At 43.3% G+C, this 21,106-nt stretch overlaps 1 protein-coding gene and 1 pseudogene across 1 annotated transcript; both read left to right on the forward strand.

Annotated features, from left to right (window-relative positions):
- Positions 1-16,303, forward strand: LOC139159270 (zinc finger protein 850-like). Its single transcript, XM_070736605.1, has 3 exons — positions 1-164; positions 5,214-6,190; positions 14,252-16,303. The coding sequence occupies exons 2-3, from the start codon at positions 5,318-5,320 to the stop codon at positions 15,902-15,904; spliced, it is 2,526 nt and encodes an 841-aa protein (XP_070592706.1). The 5' UTR covers positions 1-164; positions 5,214-5,317; the 3' UTR covers positions 15,905-16,303.
- The window catches only part of LOC139159271 (zinc finger protein 850-like), a 38,884-nt pseudogene continuing 30,728 nt past the window's right edge, over positions 12,951-21,106 (forward strand).

A 21,106-nucleotide genomic window follows, 5' to 3' on the forward strand; every position in this document is an offset into this window, starting at 1 on the left:
AGGAGAGACCGGGAGCAAGTCGGGCTGTTTGTTTTTCCTCCACGGCCTGGAAGCAGAGGAGCAACTGGGCTGAATCATGTCAGCTGCTGCAGGTTCCCTTCTTGTCCAAATTTCAGCCCACTGGTGCTGCACACTGTGAAACTGGTGGCTGCAATATTCTGCTGGTGAGAAGATTTTTAAAAGTCCCTTTTAAATTAAGGTTGATTCTTTGGGAATGGCTCCCTCCAGGGGTTGTGGGTGCATACTGGACAGCCATTTGTTCTGGATCGAATAAAGTTTTAGGAAGTTAGCACCTACCCCTCTCCTATAGGAATAGAATATTTTAGGACATATTAAAAAGACAGGATATTATATAGAATATCCTTGGCTGAGAAACATGCTTTTAGACAGTAAAAGACTCACTCTTAGTAGCCCCCATCTTTGTCAATGTGCAATTAATGACACAACTCACTCACTCACCACCACCCCTTTTGTTAATAGCTGGACCAGTCTATTCCACATATCCCCTTCAGTTCCAGGGTGTTGGGATTAAGACCTTCCCCCTTAGGACATGATGTGATTAGCCCTCTACAAAGTCTCAGCAATGGTACTTGGGAAGATCACATCAGCCTACAGAGCTGTCCCAGCATGCCCCTGGGAGTCTGACAGCCAATGGGACACATTTCTGTACAGGAACAGGAAGCTCTTAAAGGGTATGTTCTGGGTTGTTTTACAAGGATGCCATTTCCTATTGGTGCCCCTATCTGTGTATTAACAGGGTTGAATTCTTCTTAACCCAGTACTTTTAAAAAGATAGCTATTGAATGTTTTTGCATGTTTTAACTCTCCAGTTGTATTTGTTTATAAAATTTATTGGCTAACAACCTTGCTATGACATGACTGGGTGGCTTAGAGACATTAAAAAATACATACACATTAAAATACATTAAAGGGATAGATGTAAGTTGGCACTCACGTGACATCATGCTCCATGATTAGGCCACTAAGTGACACAGATGCCAGTCCCAATTGCAGTCAGTAAGTGAGGACTACTTGATTTAGGATGTCACCTTGCGGCAAGTATTTTCTGTCCTTTCTTGGAGCTCATGACTTCCATGGGAATAACTGGTGCTTCAAATCCTGCAGAGGCTTTAGGCATCATAACAAAATGAAATTTAATGTTGAAAAAAGCAAAATCTTACACCTAGGTAAGAAAAACCCATTGAAGACAGTTGATTTTATATGATGCTGCTCACTTTGCTCATTGCCCGCGTCATAAGCCCACGCCCTTCCTTCCCTCCTGTAGCTTAGCAGTTGCTAGCTTAGTCATGGAAACAGTTGGGATTGCTGTTCCTTCTTTATCTTTTGCGTATTGCCTCTTTCTCTCTCCGGGGGGGGGGGGGGGGAGAGTAGGGTTATGAGGCAATATTTGGGGTGTGCTAATCACCACTCTCTCCCCCTTCTTGTTATTCCTCCCTTCCTTAGGTGTCTAGCACCTTTTTTGCCCATGATCGTGTACAGCCTAGAGCAGTGTTTTTCAACCAGTGTGCCGCGGCACACTAGTGTGCCGTGAGACATAGTCAGGTGTGCCGTGGGGAAATTACACATGGGTCCCCAAACTACGGCCTGCATGCCGGATATGGCCCACGGAAGCCATTTATCCGGCCCGCCGCCAGTCGCCTGCATCCGAACATAAACATTCCCCTCACAATCCCTCCAGCTATCAGTGACATGAAGAGTGGAGGCACAGGGAGCGCTCACTGACCAATCACCTTCTAGGATTCATCCCGACCACTAGTAATGAACCAATAGCAGGGTGCCTCTCATCCACACCCAGGAAGGTCCCTGCTCGGGCTGCCGCGCACTTGTCATTGTGTAGCCGTGGCGAGTAGTTGAAGCTGCTACTCCTCCCCGTTTTCCTGATTTCTAATCGTGGTTTAAAGCTAAAGTTTGCTGATCTTCCTTTGGACAGTTTTTGGTTATCTGTCGCCAAGGAGTTCCCTATTCTGGCCAACAAAGAGTGCTCCCGTTTTCAACCACATATCTATGTGAGCTGAGCTTCTCAAGCTTGACTGCGATAAAAACTAAAAACAGAGAGAGACTGAGAACTGTTGAGGAAGAGCTTCGTGTGTGTCTTTCTACCATTCCTGCCCTTTTGTGTTCATCGAAAGAGGCCCAGGTTTCACACTGAGTATAAATACAATTAGAAACTGTATTATTAACTATATGTATAATATGTACTGTGTTAGATTGTCATTTTGGATCATTTTGGTTAGTGGTGTGCCCCAGGATTTTATAAATGTAAAAAATGTGCCGCGGCTCAAAAAAGGTTGAAAATCACTGCTCTAATGAACCTGCGGAGGTCAATCGTGGATAGTCTAAGGGAAAAATGTTGGGGGTTATGGGTTGACACTACTGAGTCAATTGCATGTAGGAGAGCAAGGGGGCAGTAGAACAATGCGGACGCAATACACAATAATATAATAATAATAATAATAATAATAATAATAATAATAATAATAATAATAATAAATAACAACAACAACAGGGTTGGAAGGGACCTTGGATGTCTTCTAGTCAAACCCCCTCCTTAGGCAAGAAACCCTAAACTACTTCAGACAGATGGTTATCCAACATCTGCTTAAAAACTTCCAGCATTGGGACATTCACAACTTCTGGAGGCAAGCTGTTCCACTGCTCAACTGTTCTGACTCTCAGGAGATTTCTCCTTAGCTCTAAGTTACTTCTCTCCTTGTTTATTTTCCACCCATTACTTCTTGTTCTACCCTCAGATGCTTTGAAGAGTAGGTTGACTCCTTCTTTGCAGCAACCCCTGAGATACTGGAAGACTGTTATATCTCCCCTGGTCCTTCTTTTCATTAAACTAGCCATGCCCAGTTCCCCCCAACTGTTCTTCATATGTTTTAGCCTCCAGTCCCCTAATCATCTTCGTTGCACTTCTCTGCACTTTTTCTAGAGTCTCAATATCCTTTTTGCATCGTGCCAACCAAAACTGAATGCAGTATTCCAAGTGTGGCCTTACCAAGGCCTTATAAACTGGTATTAACACTTCACGTGATCCTGATTATATCCCTCTATTAATGCAGCCTAGAACTGTGTTGGCTTTTTTGGCAGCTGCTGCACACTGCTGGCTCATATTTAAATGGTTGTCCACTAGGACTCCAAGATCCCTCTCATAGTTGCTACTGTTGAGCACTGAACCCCATATACTGTAGCTGTGCATTTTGTTTTTCTTGCCTAAATGTAGAATCTTACTTTTTCCACCATTGAATTTCATTTTGTTAGATAGCACCCATTGTTCAAGTTTGTCAAGATCCTTCTGTATTTTGCACCTGTCTTCTGGAGTGTTGACTATTCCTGCCAGTTTGGTGTCATCTGCAAATTTGATGAGTTCCCCATCTATCCTCTTATCCAAGTCATTGATAAAGATGTTGAAGAGTACTGGGCCTAAAACAAAGCCGTGGGGTACTCCACTGCATACATCTCTCCATGTAGATGTAGTTCCATTGAATACTACATGCTGAGTGCGGTTACTTAGCCAATTTTGAATCCATCTGGAGGTGTTGCTGTCCATCTCACATTTTTCTAGTTTACTTAGTAGTAGGTTATGGTCTACTTTGTCAAAAGCCTTACTGAAGTCCAGGTAAACCACATCAACAGCATTAACCTGGTCCACTATTTTGTCACTTTGTCAAAGAATGCTATAAGATTAGTCTGGAATGATCTGTTTTTGACAAACCCATGTTGGCTTTTGGTTACGACTTTGTTTGCTTCTAGGTGTTCGTTGACTCGTTGCTTGATTATCTTTTCCAAAATCTTCCCTGGCATTGAAGTAGGGATTGGATTAGAAGACGTGCAAAGTCCATTCCAATTCTGTTATTCTCTTCTGTTCTGTTGTGATGATATTTATGATACCCTGATAAGTAAAACCATAGAAATCAAAGAGGGTGTACTTAATAAATAATAATAATTTATTGGATTTGTATGCCCCCCTCTCCGTAGACTCGGGGCGGCTAACAACAATAATAAACACAACATGTACAATCCAATAATAAAAACAACTAAAAACCCCTATTATAAAACCAAGCATACACACAAACATACCATGCATAACTTGTAATGGCCTAGGGGGAAGAGCTATCTCAACTCCCCCATGCCTGGCGGTATAAATGAGTCTTGAGTAGTTTACGAAAGACAGGGAGGGTGGGGGCAGTTCTGATCTCTGGGGGGAGTTGGTTCCAGAGGGCCGGGGCTGCCACAGAGAAGACTCTTCCCATGGGGCCCGCCAAACGACATTGTTTAGTTGACGGGACCCAGAGAAGGCCAACTCTGTGGGACCTTATCGGTCGCTGGGATTCGTGCGGTAGCAGGTGGTTCCGGAGGTAATCTGGTCCAATGCCATGTAGGGCTTTAAAGGTCATGACCAACACTTTGAATTGTGACCGGAAACTGATCGGCAGCCAATGCAAGCCATGGAGTGTTGAAGAAATGTGGGCGAATCTTGGAAGCCCCACGATGGCTCTCGCAGCTGCGTTCTGCACGATCTGAAGTTTCCGAACACTTTTCAGAGGTAGCCCCATGTAGAGAGCATTGCAGTAATCGAACCTTGAGGTGGTAAGGGCATGAGTGACTGTGAGCAATGACTCCCTGCCAAATAGGGCCGCAACTGGTGCACCAGGCGAACCTGGGCCAACGCCCCCCTCGCCACAATCGAAAGATGATGTTCCATGTCAGCTGTGGATCGAAGAGGACGAGTAGTTCCCCCCCCCCCAGGGTGATGGACGGACAGATGGAATCGTCCTTGGGAGGCAAGACCCACAGCCACTCCGTCTTGTCTGGGTTGAGTTTGAGTTTGTTTGACACCCATCCAGGCCCCAACAGCCTCCAGGCACCGGCACATCACTTCCACTGCTTCGTTGACTGGACATGGGGTACTTTTTTTTCTGCTTGACTGTATTGGAAAATGATCATTTGTACTGCTACAATTTTGGGACAGACACAATCAACAAGTGAATTTCATTATTGAATGGATATTCAAACTTGGATCTGGGTAGTCTTCCATGTGTCAAATGAATCATGATTAATGTAATAGTTTATTGAAGAATTGTGGCATGTTTGCTTTTTCATTGTAACACAAACTTTTTCCTTTTCTTCTCACCTTATGCAACCATTTTATGCACACTTAAAAATACATTTTTATTTGAATTTTATAGACAAAGAGGATGGCAGTAAGAGCACAACACTGTTGTTCTTGGAGGGATCCATAGAAGAGAGAAGCCCTACAAGTGCTCCGAATTTGGTAAATGCTTTAGCGAGCATGGCAACATGGACTCACACCAAGGAGAAACCGTTTGAATGTCCTGATTGTGAGAAATGTTTCAGTCAGAAATACAGCCTGGTAACACATCAGAGGACTCACACAGGAGAGAAACCATTTGAATGCCCTGATTGTGGGAAATGTTTCATTAATACTTCCAACCTGGTTCAACACCAGAGAACTCACACAGGAGAGAAGCCCTTTGAATGTCCAGACTGCGGGAAAGGTTTCAGTCAGAATTCAAGCCTGGTTCGACACCAGAGTATTCACACAGGAGAGAAACCTTTTGAATGTCCTGACTGTAGGAAAACTTTCACACAGAATTCCAGCCTGGTTCAACACCAGAGGACTCACACTGGAGAGAAACCCTTTGAATGTCCTGATTGTGGGAAATGTTTCATTTATATATCCAACCTGATTCATCACCAGAGGACTCACACAGGTGAGAAACCTTTTGAATGTCCTGACTGTGGGCAAAGTTTCAGTCAGAATTCCCATCTGGTTCGACACCAGACGATTCACACAGGAGAGAAACCCTTTGAATGTCCTGATTGTGGCAAAAGTTTCGGCAATAATTCCAGCCTCATTGAACACCAGAGTATTCATACTGGAGAGAAACCCTTTGAGTGCGTTGACTGTAGGAAAACTTTCAGTAAGAATTCTAGTTTGGTTCAACACCAGAGGACTCACACAGGAGAGAAACCCTTTGAATGTCCTGAATGTGGGAAAAGTTTCAGTCAGACTTCCACCCTGGCTCAGCACCAGAGGACTCACACAGGAGAGAAACCATTTGAATGTCCTAACTGTGGTAAATATTTCAGGCATAATTCCAGTCTGGTTAGACACCAGAGGACTCACACAGGAGGGAAACTATGAGTGTCCAGACCAGTAGTGATACAGTAGTCCCTCGCTATACCGCGCTTCACCTACTGCGGCTTCACTTCATTGCGGATTTCTGAGGAAGTCGATCGGCAGATTTAAACAGCTCGCCGAACTCGATCGGCAGGTTTAAAAAAAAAAAAAATCTAAAATTGTAAATACTGTATTTAAATACTGTATCTAAAATAAATACTGTGTGGGAAGGGTTTATAAACACTTAAAACAATGAAAACTTACCAAACAATTACAATATAAATACTTAAATAAGTACTATCAGTCGATAAATTCCCCATCGCGGATTTCACCTATCGCGGCCAGGTCTGGAACGTAACACCAGCGATAGGTGAGGGCCTACTGTATTAAGTTACCTTCAGTATCGGTTCAGAAATGTGAGCATTCATGCACGTGATTTCTGCACATGTGCAGAGTCTCCATGATGATGTCCGAGTGGGTGGGCAGAGCCTGCTGCCTCCGCTACCAATTCACCAGAACTGGTGTGAACCGGGAGAATAATTAATTAATAATAATAATTTATTGGATTTGTATGCCGCCCCTCTCCGCAGACTTGGGGCGGCTAACAACAATAATAAACACAACATGTACAATCCAATAATAAAAAACAACTAAAAACCCCTATTATAAAACCAAACATACACACAAACATACCATGCATAACTTGTAATGGACTAGGGCAGTGATGGGCAACCTTTTGAGCTTGGTGTGTCAAAATTCGCCAAAAAACCGAGCATAACTCAGGTGGTGTGTCACCTTGAGAAAAAAACACTCTCTCTCTCACTCTCTTCCTTCCTCTCTCATCTCTCACTCTTTCTTTCTGCTCTCTCTCTCCCTCTCTCTCTTCCTTTCTTTCCTTCTCACTTCCTTCCACTTTTTTCTCTTTCTCTCTTCCTTCCTTCCCCTCTTCCCCTCCCTCTCCCTCTCTCCTACTCTTCTCCTACTCTTCCTCTCCTGCTTTTCTTTCTCCTCCTCCTTCTCTTCCTCCTCCTCTCCTTTTCCTCTTCCTCCTTTCATTTTTCCTCTTCCTCTTCTCCTTTTCTTTCTCCTCCTCCTTCTCTTCCTCCTCCTCTCCTTTTGCTCCTCTTCCTCTCCTTTTCCTCCTCTCCTTTTTCTCCTCCTCCTCCTCTCCTGCTTTTCTTTCTCCTCCTCCTCTTCCTCCTCCTCTCCTCTTCCTCTCCTTTTCCTCCTCTTCCTCCTCTCCTTTTTCTCCTCCTCTTCCTCTCCTTTTCCTCCTCTTCCTCCTCCTCTCCTTTTTCTCCTCCATTTCCTTCTGGTTCTCCTTCTCCTCCTCTTCCTCTCCTTTTCCTCCTCTTCCTCTTCTCCTTTATCTCTTCCTTCCTTCCCCTCTTCCTCCCTTTCTCTCTCCCTCTCGTTCACTTTTCTCTCCCTTCCCTCCTTCTTTCCTCTCTTTCCCTCCCTCTTTTTCCCTTCTTTCTCTCCACGTCTCCGGCGGGCAGACGGCTTTGCTAACCGGCACAAGGCTCAAGCCAGCTGCCCGGGAAAGCCCTGTGCCAGCCAGGAAAGCCGGCTTTACGGGAAAGCAGCGCGCTTTTCAAATGTGCAACTCTTTCCTGGGCGGGGGGGGGGCGCCCAAACAGAGGCGGCGGGGGGGGGGGGGTCAAGGGACCAACAGCCGGTCCTTTTCGAGGCTGCGTTGTTGTAGCGTCTGAGGCCGCCGCTGCCTCCGCCTCCAGGCGAAGGGATCTCCTCGGTGGGCAGCCTCGGAGGCTGCAACAACGCAGCCCCGAAAAGGACCGGCTGTTGGTCCCTTAAACCTGCCGCTGTCGCCCACTGCGGAGATCCCTTCGCCTGGAGGCGGAGGCGGCGGCCTCAGACGCTGCAACAACGCAGCCCCAAAAAGGACCGGCTGTTGGTCCCTTGAACCCGCCGCCGCCGCCTCTGTTCGGGCGAAGGGATCTCCGCAGTGGGCGGCAGCAGCTTGAAGAGACCAACAGCCGATCCTCATTGAGCTGAGTTTCCTTTGGCTTCCTTCGAGGCAGCAGGTGAGCTTTGCAGTTTTACCTCGAAGGAAGCCAAAGGAAGCTCAGCTCGGGGGCGGGCCTGAAGCAGCCGCCGCCTACTCCGGCCCACGCTTCGGCCGCGCGAAGAAGCAAAAAAGCGGCACTGGAGGGACCAAGACGGTCTGCAGCTGAGCGTCTGGAGGAAGAGGAGGAGGAAAGCCAGGGGGCGGGGAAGAAAGCGAGCCTGCAATTGGCCAATTTCTTGCCTTCAGGGAGAGGAACTGCTGCTGCTCTGCCATAGGGTGCTTTCCTCCCCGCCCCCTGGCTTTCTTCCTTGCCACCGCCAGACGCTCAGCAGCAGAGTGGAGGGGAGATTTGGGAGCAGCCGCGTGTCACCAAAAATGGCTACGTGTGTCAGTGCTGACACGCGTGTCATAGGTTCGCCATCACTGGACTAGGGGGAAGAGCTATCTCAACTCCCCATGCCTGGCGGTATAAATGAGTCTTGAGTAGTTTACGAAAGACAGGGAGGGTGGGGGAAGTTCTAATCTCCAGGGGGAGTTGGTTCCAGAGGGCCGGGGCCGCCACAGAAAAGGCTCTTCCCCTGGGGCCCGCCAAACGACATTGTTTAGTCGACGGGACCCAGAGAAGGCCAACTCTGTGGGACCTTATCGGTCGCTGGGATTTGTGCGGTAGCAGGCGGTTCCGGAGGTAATCTGGTCCATTGCCATGTAGGGCTTTAAAGGTCATGGCCAACACTTTGAATTGTGACCGGAAACTGATCGGCAGCCAATGCAAGCCACCACTGCTCCAGACTATGGGAAAAATCTTAGTGCTATGGTTAACATTAGAAATCATGCCCGTATACAGAAATGGGAGAAAACATTTTAGTGCCCTAATTGAGCATGGTGGTTCGGGAAACCTTCCACCAAGGGTGAAATGCAGCTGTCTCTATCTGGCTCATGCTTGCTGGTCACGCCGGTGGTTGGTGGTTCGGCAAGCCAGTAACACCCTCAGCAAGGCTGCGCCCCCGCCTCCCAAACTGGGATATCATCACATCGTCACATACACACAAACATACCATGCATAAACTGTATAATAACACCAAGAGCCCCTAGCACATCTTTAATTTAACAAGAGCCAGAACCTCCAGAATATTAATATTAACTTTGGGCCTTACATTAACAACGTAGTTTGGACTAACTTTTAACCCTTGGAACTTGACTTTCAGCTTGGAAACCATATCTTGACTCTCCACTTCTCCTTTCGCTCACAGCTACTGTTCTCACTGGTTCCATAGAACTAAGACCTGTACTGATCAGACTGAGACTACTGTGTTATCAGGAGTCTCTTACCCCCCCCCCCTATATTTACACTGGACAGATTGATTGGGATTATTGTTTTATTTCTATTCTTAAGTATCTGTATTGTTTTTTGTTGTGGTTGGCCCAGCTCCTGCCCCAGGGAATGTGGAGGTGGATGCAGGGGAAACTTCAACAAGTCATAGGCCTGTGTTATTGCTGACAGAGTCGGTTCAGAGTTTAGTTTCCTTGGACGAAGAAGAAGGTGGGAGTGACTCGGCAGAGGAGGGCTTGGCACACAGCCCAGGCAGTCAATCTCCATTATCTTCCATTGATTCGGATGAAGACGTCTTGGACCTACGCAAGCGCAGAATTATGCGTAGAAGAGTCCAAGTAAGGACATATTACAGGAGCTAAGAGAGGCCACCTGGGTTTGGGTGGGGCTCCAGTAATTAGGGCTGCTGCTATAAATAGTAGCGTGTGGGTTTGGCCGTTGTGGAAGAGTATCTGACTGCAGTTCTTCAGGAATCGTGTGTTGCTGTTTTCTGGACTTTATTGATTTTTCACGCCTTTGAAACCAAAGCAGAGCAATGTGTGTGTCTGTCTGTCTGTCTGTCTCACTTCGGTGGAAGAAGAAGGGGTGTGAAATTTCTTCACACCCGCTAGCTAAGTACTTAATGACTGCTTAAGGGAAATTGTACAGACTACCCGGTTTTGGGACAAGTGCTCTTTGCAGTACAAAAAGAGTGCTTAGTTTATTTTGAATTTTGTGATAAAGAACATTGTTTTGAATTTTCAAACGTGTGTGTGTCTGAAATTTGTACCCTTGAATTTTCGGGAGACTCCTACCAGAGAGCCCGGCAGAACAGTTTTTATCCAAGTTCTGTTTATTGTTATTTTAATGCAAGGGGGAGAGAAATTGATTAGAGAAATTGGATTGATGTATGGACAGGCTGGGGGGGCGAAAGCTAGTGCCCCCCCTATTGAGTGTGGAAACAGAAGCAGGTGGGGGCCCGACTGCACGCCACTTGCAGGCCTATTCACTCACACCCTCGTCACCTCTATGCTCGATTACTGCAATGCGCTCTATTTGGGGCTACCCTTGAAGAACGTTTGGAGACTTCAGCAACTGCGAGAGCCCTGTTGGGTATAACCAGGTATTCCCACATTAGTCCAGCACTCTGTGCGTTGCACTCTCCAAATGCAATTCAAGATGTTGGTTATTACCTATAAAGGCCTACATGGCATTGGACCAGATTATTTATGGGACTGCCTTCTGCCTTATTCATCCCAGTGACCGGTTAGATTGCACAGAGTCAGCCTCCTCCAGGCCCCATCTCCCAAACAATGTCAGCTAGCAGGTCCACGGGGGAGAGCCTTCTCTGTTGTGGCCCCAACCCTCTGGAACCAACTCCACTGCCCCCACTCTCCTCAGCTTTTGTAAGGCATTAAAGACATACCTGTGCCAACAGGCCTGGGAATTGTGAGTGAGAGTTTCGCTCCAGTCATTGTATGAAAGTAGAATGATTGATTGTTTTTATTGTGGGTTTTTTATTCATTGTAATGTTCTAAATTCTATTTATTGTTATTGTTTCCATTTTATTGTTGTAAGCCACCCTGAGTCCGCGAGGAGAAGGGTGGCGTGTAAATATAAATAAATATTGAAAATTTTCACATTAAAAAAGACAAAATATAATTTCAAATACAGCTTGACACAATCGGAATTTCTTTCTTCATTCTACATTTTACATATTTAAGGCTATTGTTTTAAATTAAACATTCACACTCTAGTAAACAGTGATGGGATACCAACATTTTTACTACCACACTGTGGGCGTGGCTTATGCATTTTGTTTCAACATCTTTCAGTGCAAATTGGGTGCTCTTGGGTGGAGATACAAATTTTGCTACTGGTACCGCTGCTCCAAGTCCTCAGAGGGGCAGCACATAAATCCAAATAATAACAACAAAAACAACAATAATAACTACTACAACAACAATTACAACTTGGAATTAAGGAAAAACTTCCTAACAGGGAGAAGAATGAATCAATGGAACATCTTGTCTTCAGAGATTGTGGGTGTGTCATCACTGCAAATTTTTAAAAATAGACTAGATTGTCATTCATTTGAAATAGGGTCTCCTGCATCAACAGGGGATTGAACTAGATGCTCTATTAATCTAAGGGTAAAGTGATGGGGATTTGGGGATGACACTATGGAGTCCGGTAATGAGTTCCACGCTTCGACAACTCGGTTACTGAAGTCATATTTTTTACAGTCAAGTTTGGAGCGGTTAATATTAAGTTTATAGTATAATAAAGTTAGAAGTGTTATTTTTTTCTGCATTATTAATATTTTGTCTTTTTTTGAATAAGTACACAATATTTTATAAAGAAATTTAATTAATAGGCTTAATATTAAAAGCATAGAGTTAAATTTAATAAAAATGTAGTGTACGCGTGTGGTATCTCTGTATTGATCTGATAACAGTTAGAGTTTTTATATTTTTGTATTAGTTAGACTTCTACAACAAGCGGATCAATGGTAGCTCCTTAAATGTTTAATGTTTGTCTTGGTCTTTTTGAAAAACAATAAAAATATATATTTTTTAAATATTAAGTTTAAATCTGTTGTGTGCTCTTGTGTTGTTGTGGTTGAAGCTGAAGTAGTCGCCAACAGGCAGGACATTGCAGCATATGATCTTATGGGCAATACTTAGATCTTGTTTAAGGCGTCTTAGTTCTAAACTTTCTAGGCCCAGGATTGAAAGTCTAGTCTCGTAGGGTATTCTGTTTTGAGTGGACGAGTGAAGGGCTCTTCTGGTGAAGTATCTTTGGACATTTTCAAGGGTGTTAATGTCTGAGATGCGATATGGGTTCCAAACAGATGAGCTGTATTCGAGGATCTTGAAAGCTGCAGCTTTGAATTTGCTGTGGAAGTAGCAGGAACAGGTCAACGGGTAGACTTTGTGGGGAGGAAGAAAGGCCAGTTTGTATAGTGGTGCAAGGCACCAGGTTAGAGTCAGAGAAAAGCTCAGTTTCAGTCCCATCTGAAGCTCAAATACTGTACTTCAACTTTGCCCAGTCCTCTCAGCTCTAGGAAGCAAGGGTGGGGGGCCCTTCCAAAAACTCTTACCAAGGAAACTGCAAAGCCAGGCATCAAGACTGATCCAAAGGCACAAAAACCGAAGAGAAGTAGCGTCCCGTTTTACTATTTAATTTCCCGCAGTTTCTAAAGTCGGTTCCTGGGAGTAGAAAACGATCTGCTGCCAGGTAATCAGTGAAAACATATTTCAAGTGTTTTTCCACTTCCAAACGCTAGATGACGATCACGTAGCATCTCTGCCTAGAAAGTCATCCACACTTCAGTGCTTGAATTTTTTAAAAAGGAGTTCTTAAACCATAGAGTATTCTAATGTTAGAAAGGATGGGAGGAGAATAGGAGCCCAAAGGAACTTCCTCTTCCGGATCATTCATGGGAGGAAGGTGGAGTGCAGAGTGGTTTTTCTGCCCTTTCAAGAATCGAAGCAGCAGCTGGAAGGTGAGTTGAGGGCAGGTGGGAGGAGAGTCCGGGAGCAAGTCGGGCTGTTTGTTTTTCCTCCACGGCCTGGAAGCAGAGAAGCAAGTGGGATGAAGCGTATCAGCTGCTACAGGTTCCCCTCCTGCTCAAATTTTAAGCCCACTGGTGCTGCACGCTGTGAAACTGGTGGCTGCAATATTCTGCTGATGGGAAGATTTTAAAAATTCCCTTTTAAATTAAGGTTGATTCTTTGGGAATGGCTCCCTCCAGAGGTTGTGGGTGCATACTGGACAGCCATTTGTTCTGGATCGAATACGTTTTTAAGAAGCTAGCACCTACCCCCTCCTAGAGGAATAGAATATTTTAGGATACATTAAAAAGACAGAATATTATATAGAATATCCCTGGCTGAGAAACATGCTTTTAGGCAGCAAAAAACTTCACTCTTAGTAGCCCCTACCTTTGTCAATGTGCAATTAATGGCGCAAATCTCTCATCCCCCCTCCCCTTTTGTTAATAGCCTGGACAAGTCCATTCTATCCTTTACAATTCTGTTACTGTCTTCTGTTCTTCTGTGTTGATATTTTTTATGTCCTGATAAGTAAAACCATAAAATTCAAAGAGTTTGTACTTACTTTTTCACTTGATTGTATTTGTAAACAACCCTCTGCAGTGCTAAGAATTTGTGATTGACTCAGTCAAAGAGTTAATTTCAATATTGAATGGATATTCTAACTTGGATCTAGGAAGTCTTCCATGTGTCATGATTAATATAAAAGCTTCTTTGACTATTGTGGCATATTTGCCTTTTCATTGTAATGTTAAGTGTTTTCTTTTCTCATCATCTGCAACCATTTTATGCACAATTAAAGATACACTTTCATTTGAATCTTATAGACAAAGAGGAAGGCAGTAAGAGCACCCTGGATAACTGAGGATAACAGGCAACATTGAACAGCAAAGCAAGTCAGTCCAGAAATCAAAATATTTTCCATTTCCTTCAAACAGGCATACAATTCTTCACCTTCCTCAGCAGGTGAGAGAGAAATGGGAGAAATTCAAGAGGAGATTTCTAGCTGGGAAAAGTAGAGTGTGAATTTCAAGTATACATTATATGAAAAGTCAAGGAAGATCATTTTTCAATTCAGCAAAGGAGGGAAATATCTGTAATTTACTCGGGAGGAAAAGGTCTACTGGAAAACCACATAGAGCAGGCAGTGTTGCAGGCCTTTCTCTGGAAGGAAGAAAACAGCTTAAATCGAAGCTTCAATAAACAAGGGATCATCCATATATTTTACCTCCTCAGGAACATTAGTTGTGGAAAGGCTGAATAGACGTGCCTGTTGTGGGAAAGATACAACTTGCAAATCACAGCTGATTATGCCCAAGAGGATCCAAACTGGAGAAAAGCCATACAAATACTCTGAACGTAGCAAAACCTTTGTTCAGAACATCTCCACTGTGGCTCTTGGAAGGACCCATACAGGAGAGAAGCTATATAAGTGCTCGCAATGCAGTAAATGCTTTAGCAGCCATGGCAATGTGGTGATACACCAGAGGACTCACACCAGGAGGAAGCCATTTGAATGTTCTGTTTGTAGGAAAAGATTCACTAAAAATTCCCACCTCATTATACACCAGAGGACTCACACTGGAGAGAAACCCTTTGAATGTCCTGATTGTGGAAAAAGTTTCAGTCACAGTTCCAGCCTGGTGAACCACCAGAGAACTCACACAGGAGAGAAACCTTTTCAATGTCCAGTTTGTGGGAAATGTTTCAGTCAGAATTCTGGCCTGTTGAAACACCAGAGGACTCACACAGGAGAGAAACATTTTGAATGTCTTGACTGTGGGAAAGGTTTCAGTCAGAATTCAAGCCTGGTGCAGAGAACTCACACTGGAGAGAAACCCTTTGAATGTCCTGTTTGTGGGAAAAGTTTCAGTCTCAGTTCCAGCCTGTTTCAACACCAGAGGATTCACACAGGAAAGAAACCTTTTGAATGTCCTGTTTGTGGGAAATGTTTCGTTAGGAATTCCACCCTGGTACAACACCACAGGACTCACACAGGAGAGAAACCCTTTGAATGTCCTGATTGTGGAAAAAGTTTCACTAGGAATTCCACACTGGTACAACACCACAGGACTCATACAGGAGAGAAACCCTTTGAATGTCCTGATTGTGGAAAAAGTTTCAGTAACAGTTCCAGCCTGGTGAAACACCAGAGAACTCACACAGGAGAGAAACCATTTCAATGTCCAGTTTGTGGGAAATGTTTCAGTCAGAATTCCAACCTGTTGAAACACCAGAGGACTCACACAGGAGAGAAACTTTTTGAATGTCCTGACTGTGGGAAAAGTTTCAGTGAGAATTCAAGCCTGGTACAACACCAGAGGACTCACACAGGAGAGAAACCATTTGAATGTCCTGTTTGTGGGAAATTTTTCAGCGCGAATTCCAACCTGGTGCAACACCAGAGGACTCACACTGGTGAGAAACCTTTTGAATGTCCTGATTGTGGAAAAGGTTTCAGTAAGAATTCAAGCCTGGTGCAACACCAGAGAACTCACACAGGAGAGAAACCCTTTGAATGTCCTGTTTGTGGGAAAAGTTTCAGCATGAATTCCAACCTGGTGCAACACCAGAGGACTCACACTGGTGAGAAACCTTTTGAATGTCCTGATTGTGGGAAAAGTTTCAGTGAGAATGCAAGCCTGGTGCAACACCAGAGAACTCACACAGGAGAGAAACCATTTGAATGTCCTGTTTGTGGGAAATGTTTCAGCATGAATTCCAACCTGGTGCAACACCAGAGGAGTCACACAGGAGAGAAACCTTTTAAATGTCCTGACTGTGGGAAAAGTTTTAGTCACAATTCCAGCCTTACGAAACACCAGAGAACTCACACATGATTTAGAGAAACTATGGTAAAAGTTTCAGTCATAATTTCAATCTGGTTAGACACCAGAGGTCTCACACAGGGGGGAAACTGTATGAGTGTTTGGACCAGTAGTGGTATTCGATTATCTTCACTATTGGTTTGAAAATGTGAGCATTCGTGTGCCCCACCTCTGCACATGTGCAGAGCATCTGTAATCATTTCCGGTCGAACATGCTGCTGGCTACCGGTTCATTGGACCTGGTGTGAGCCGGCAGAATACCAGTATTAGGGTTAACCTTATAAATCATGTTGTTATGCAGAAAAGGGGAACAAACATTTTAGTGCCCCAAGTATGGACTGTGCTTCAGGAAGCATTCCACCATTATTGCACACAAGAAAATCCACGAGGCCCAAATTGATGAGTGTAGAGAAAGCTTGAATTTCATTCCTAGGGTTCTATAATTCCACCTTAGACATTGATTATTTAAATTGATTAAATCAAATAGCATTTGCCTGATTTTTTAAAGGCAAGTATGTAATGGTATTAGATGGGGCAGAGAAAAGTAAAAAATGGAAACATATTACTTAGATAACAGCTATCTGGTCTTCAGCGTAAGAAGTTTTTGGATATTTATTTTTGTTGAAATTAAATGACATTTTTGTTGAACTAATTTTTTTTTCCTGTTTGGGAAGCATAGAGGCAATGACTTTTTGTTTCAGCAGAGCACTTTCAAAAAAGGAAAATAAAACAGAAAATAAAAAGGGAGAAAGGAACTTGGCAGGAAACTTGGGAAGAATACCTGCTGAACCCTGGTATTTTGTGGGGTGAGAAACAGAAACATAGAAGACTGACGGCAGAAAAAGACCTCATGGTCCATCTAGTCTGCCCTTATACTATTTCCTGTATTTTATCTTACAATGGATATATGTTTATCCCAGGCATGTTTAAATTCGGTTACTGTGGATTTACCAACCATGTCTGCTGGAAGTTTGTTCCAAGGATCTACTACTCTTTCAGTAAAATAATATTTTCTCACGTTGCCTTTGATCTTTCCCCCAACTAACTTCAGATTGTGTCCCCTTGTTCTTGTGTTCACTTTACTATTAAAAACACTTCCCTCCTGGACCTTATTTGACCCTTTAATATATTTAAATGTTTTGATCATTTCCCCCCTTTTCCTTCTGTCCTCCAGACTATACAGATTGAGTTCATGAAGTCTTTCCTGATACGTTTTATACTTAAGACCTTCCACCATTCTTGTAGCCCATCTTTGGACCCGTTCAATTTTGTCAATATCTTTTTGTAGGTGAGGTCTCCAGAACTGAACACAGTATTCCAAATGTGGTCTCACCAGCGCTCTATATAAGGGGATCACAATCTCCCTCTTCCTGCTTGTTATGCCTCTAGCTTGTTATACCTCTAGTGAGTTTCTTGTTTAGCTACTAATTTGACTTTTTTTTAGCAGCCATAAAAAGGTCCCCCCCCTTTTTTTTCTAAGTTTGCCCTCAGCACATGTTTTGAGGGGGTGGAGCTTTCAGCTCCCCTGCTGACTCACCCCTGCTAGCTGGGAGGAGATAGCTCATTCCTGTTTGGGAAGCAGAAAGGCAACTGCTTTTTATTTAAAGATAGCTATTGAACTTTTTGTATTTTTTGACTGTCCAGTTGTATTTACAGTGGTCCCTCGCTTTTTGCAGAGGATGCGTTCCGAGACCGCCCGCGAAAGTCGAATTTCCGCGAAGTAGAGATGCGGAAGTAAATACACTATTTTTGGCTATGAACAGTATCCCAAGCCTTCCCTTAACACTTTAAACCCCTAAATTACAATTTCCCATTCCCTTAGCAACCATTTAGATTATTATCCACCATGTTTATTTATTAAAGTTTATTAAAAAAATGTTTTTTAAAGGCAAACGAAAGTTTGGCAATGACATATGACGTCATCGGGCGGGGGAAACCGTGGTATAGGGGGGAGAAACCGCGAAGTATTTTTTAATTAATATTTTTGAAAAACCGTGGTATAGACGTTCCGCAAAGTTTGAACCCGCGAAAATCGAGGGAACACTGTATTTATAAAATTTATTGGCTAACAACCTTACCATGACATGACTGGGCGGCTTCAATAGAGTAAAAATACATACACATTAAAGGGATAGATGTAAGCTGGCACTCATGTGACATCACGCTCCATGACTAGACCACTAAGTGACACAGATGCCAGTCCCAATTGCAGTCAGTAAGTGAGGACTACGCCGTTTGGGATGTCACTAAAGGGGTTGTGGAAAATATTTTCTGCCCTTATTTACAGCTCATGGTTTCCAGGGGCATAACTGATGTCAGCATAGTAATTCTAGTCTTCCTTATCATTTACCTCCAGAGCAATTTCATCCAATTCTGCACATCCAAATATTTTTAATAATAATTCTATCTGTTGGAATTCATTCCTGCTTCCTATGTTGAGCGACACTGATTCTTAATGCTGTTATAGTGTGCTGTGTAAGATAGTAGTGTTCTTTTTTTCATTTTTTATTTATTTATTTATTTATTTATTGGATTTGGATGCCGCCCCTCTCCGGAGACTCGGGGCGGCTAACAGCAACAATAAAGCAGTGTACAATAGTAGTCTGATGTTAGAAACAATTAAAAAACCCATTAATATAAAAAACCAAACATACATACATACATACCATGCATAGAATTGTAAAGGCCTAGGGGGAAGAGAGTCTCAATTACCCCATGCCTGACGGCAGAGGTGGGTTTTAAGCAGCTTACGAAAGGCAAGGAGGGTGGGGGCAATTCTAATCTCTGAGGGGAGTTGGTGCCAGAGGGCCGGGGCCGCCACAGAGAAGGCTCTTCCCCTGGGTCCCGCCAAGCGACATTCTTTAGTTGACGGGACCCGGAGAAGATCCACTCTGTGGGACCTAACTGGTCGCTGGGATTCGTGCAGCAGAAGGCGGTCCCTGAGATAATCTGGTCCGGTGCCATGAAGGGCTTTATAGGTCATAACCAACACTTTGAATTATGATCGGAAACTGATTTTTGTTTGATTATAACCAGTAAAAAGATTTCCGGAAACATATCAAGTTTTTGTAATGTAATTTCCTTTATCCAAATCTGGATTTTATACCAATTTTTTAAATTTGAGGGCAGGTCGAAAAATGTTCTATTTTTATGTCCACATTTCCAACAATTAGGTACTAGTTTAGGGTACATTTTAGCCAGCTTTGATGGTGCTAAATGCTACCTGTAAAACTTTTTAGGTATGTTTTTATTATATGATATTGATTTTGTCAATTTGTAATTCTTCTGCCATATACCTTCCCACTGATCTAAGTTTATATTAGGACGGATGTTTCTTGCCCAATTAATCATATTCCCTTTTACTACTTCCTCCATCTTATAATTTAGTCAGAATTTGTATATTTTTGTGTTTAATTTCTTTTCTAATAAAATTTTATTCAATACTGTGTGTTGTTTTTTTATTCCATAATTTTTTCCTGGTCCCGTCAACTAGACTAGTGTGGCGTGAGACATAGTCAGGTGTGCCCTGGGGAAATGAAACATGGGTCACCAAACTATGGCCCGTGTGTCGGATACGGCCCGCGGAGGCCATTTATCCAGCCCGCCGCCAGCCGCCTCCATCCGAACATAAACATTCCCCTCACAATCTCTTTAGCTATCAGCGACAGGAAGAGTGGAGGCACAGGGAACGCTCACTGACCAATCACCTTCTAGGATTCATCCCGACCACTAGTGATGAACCAATAGCAGGCCACCTCCCATCCACACCCTGGAAGGTCCCCACTTGGGCTGCCGCACACTTGTCATTGTGTGGCTGCGGCTAGTAGCTGAAGCTGCTGCTACTCCCCTGGTCCTGATTTCTAATCATGGTTTAAAGCTAAAGTTTGCTGATCTTCCTTTGGACAGTTTTTGATTATCTGTCGCCAAGGAGTTCCCCATTCTGGCCAACAAAGATTGCTCCCGTTTTCAACCACATATCAATGTGAGCTGAGTTTCTCAAGCTTGACTGCGATAAAAACTAAAAACAGAGAGAGGCCGAGAACTGTTGAGAAAGAGCTCAGTGTGTGTCTCTCTACCATTCCTCCCCTTTTGTGTTCATCAAAAGAGGCCCAGGTTTCACACTGAGTATAAATACATATAGAAACTATATTATTATTATTATTTTAAATTTCTTTATTGAGTTTTCACATATAGTTCAAATCACACATTATTCTGTTTTACAGATTATAAACCATCTCTATTAGAATGCTTATAATATATTTTTACCTGTTACATTCCATTATATACGTTATATTTCATACTTTTATATTCTAATATTTGTTATATTCAATAACTGGAAAAATAAAACTTTTTACAAGGTAACTGTAGATTGTTTCCATTGTACTGTTGCTTCTTATTATATTGTTTCTATATTCTCTTTTGAACCCATTCATGGCATTTTGCCATGTTCGTTTTGATTCCGTGATTTTGTTTCCCTTGATTGAGTTAGTGAGTTCGTCCATCTCCACGCATGTATATATCTTATCTATAATTAATTCTTCCATTGGGGTCTGGTCATTTTTCCAGAGTTGTGCTATCGCAATTCTTGTTGCGGTGTTTATGTGTGTTGTAAGAAGCATTGTTTGTTTTGAGTAGTGTTTTCTCCAAACTCCTAATAGCATGGCTTCTGGAGTAAATTCTATTTCCTCTTTTGCAATCTCTGAAAGCCAGGTATGAGTTGTTTTCCAGATTTTTTGTATCATAGGACATGACCACCACATATGGAAAAAAGTGCCTCTTTCGTTTTTACACTTCCAACATGTGTCTAATAATGTTGGGTATATCTTTGCTAACCTAGCTGGGGGAATATACCATCTGTAAAAAAGTTTATAATAATTTTCCTTATATGCTGCCGAAAGAGTTATTTTGGATATTGTAGTCCATGTTTTTCCCCAGTCTGCTATGTGTATCTCATGTTGCAAGTTTCTTTCCCATGCTGTCAAGAAACTATATTATTAACTATATGTATAGTATGTACTGTGTTAGAATGTCATTTTGTGTCATTTTGGTTAGTGGTGTGCCCCAGGATTTTATAAATGTAAAAAATGTGCCGCGGCTCAAAAAAGGTTGAAAATCACTGAACTAGACAATGTCACTTAGTGAGGCCCAGAGGAGCCCGGCCCTCTGGAATCGGTTCCCCCAGAGAGATTCGTACTGCCCCCACCCTTCTTGCCT

The sequence above is a fragment of the Erythrolamprus reginae genome, chromosome 2 (assembly GCF_031021105.1).
Source record: "Erythrolamprus reginae isolate rEryReg1 chromosome 2, rEryReg1.hap1, whole genome shotgun sequence".
Taxonomy (NCBI): Eukaryota; Metazoa; Chordata; class Lepidosauria; order Squamata; family Dipsadidae; genus Erythrolamprus; species Erythrolamprus reginae.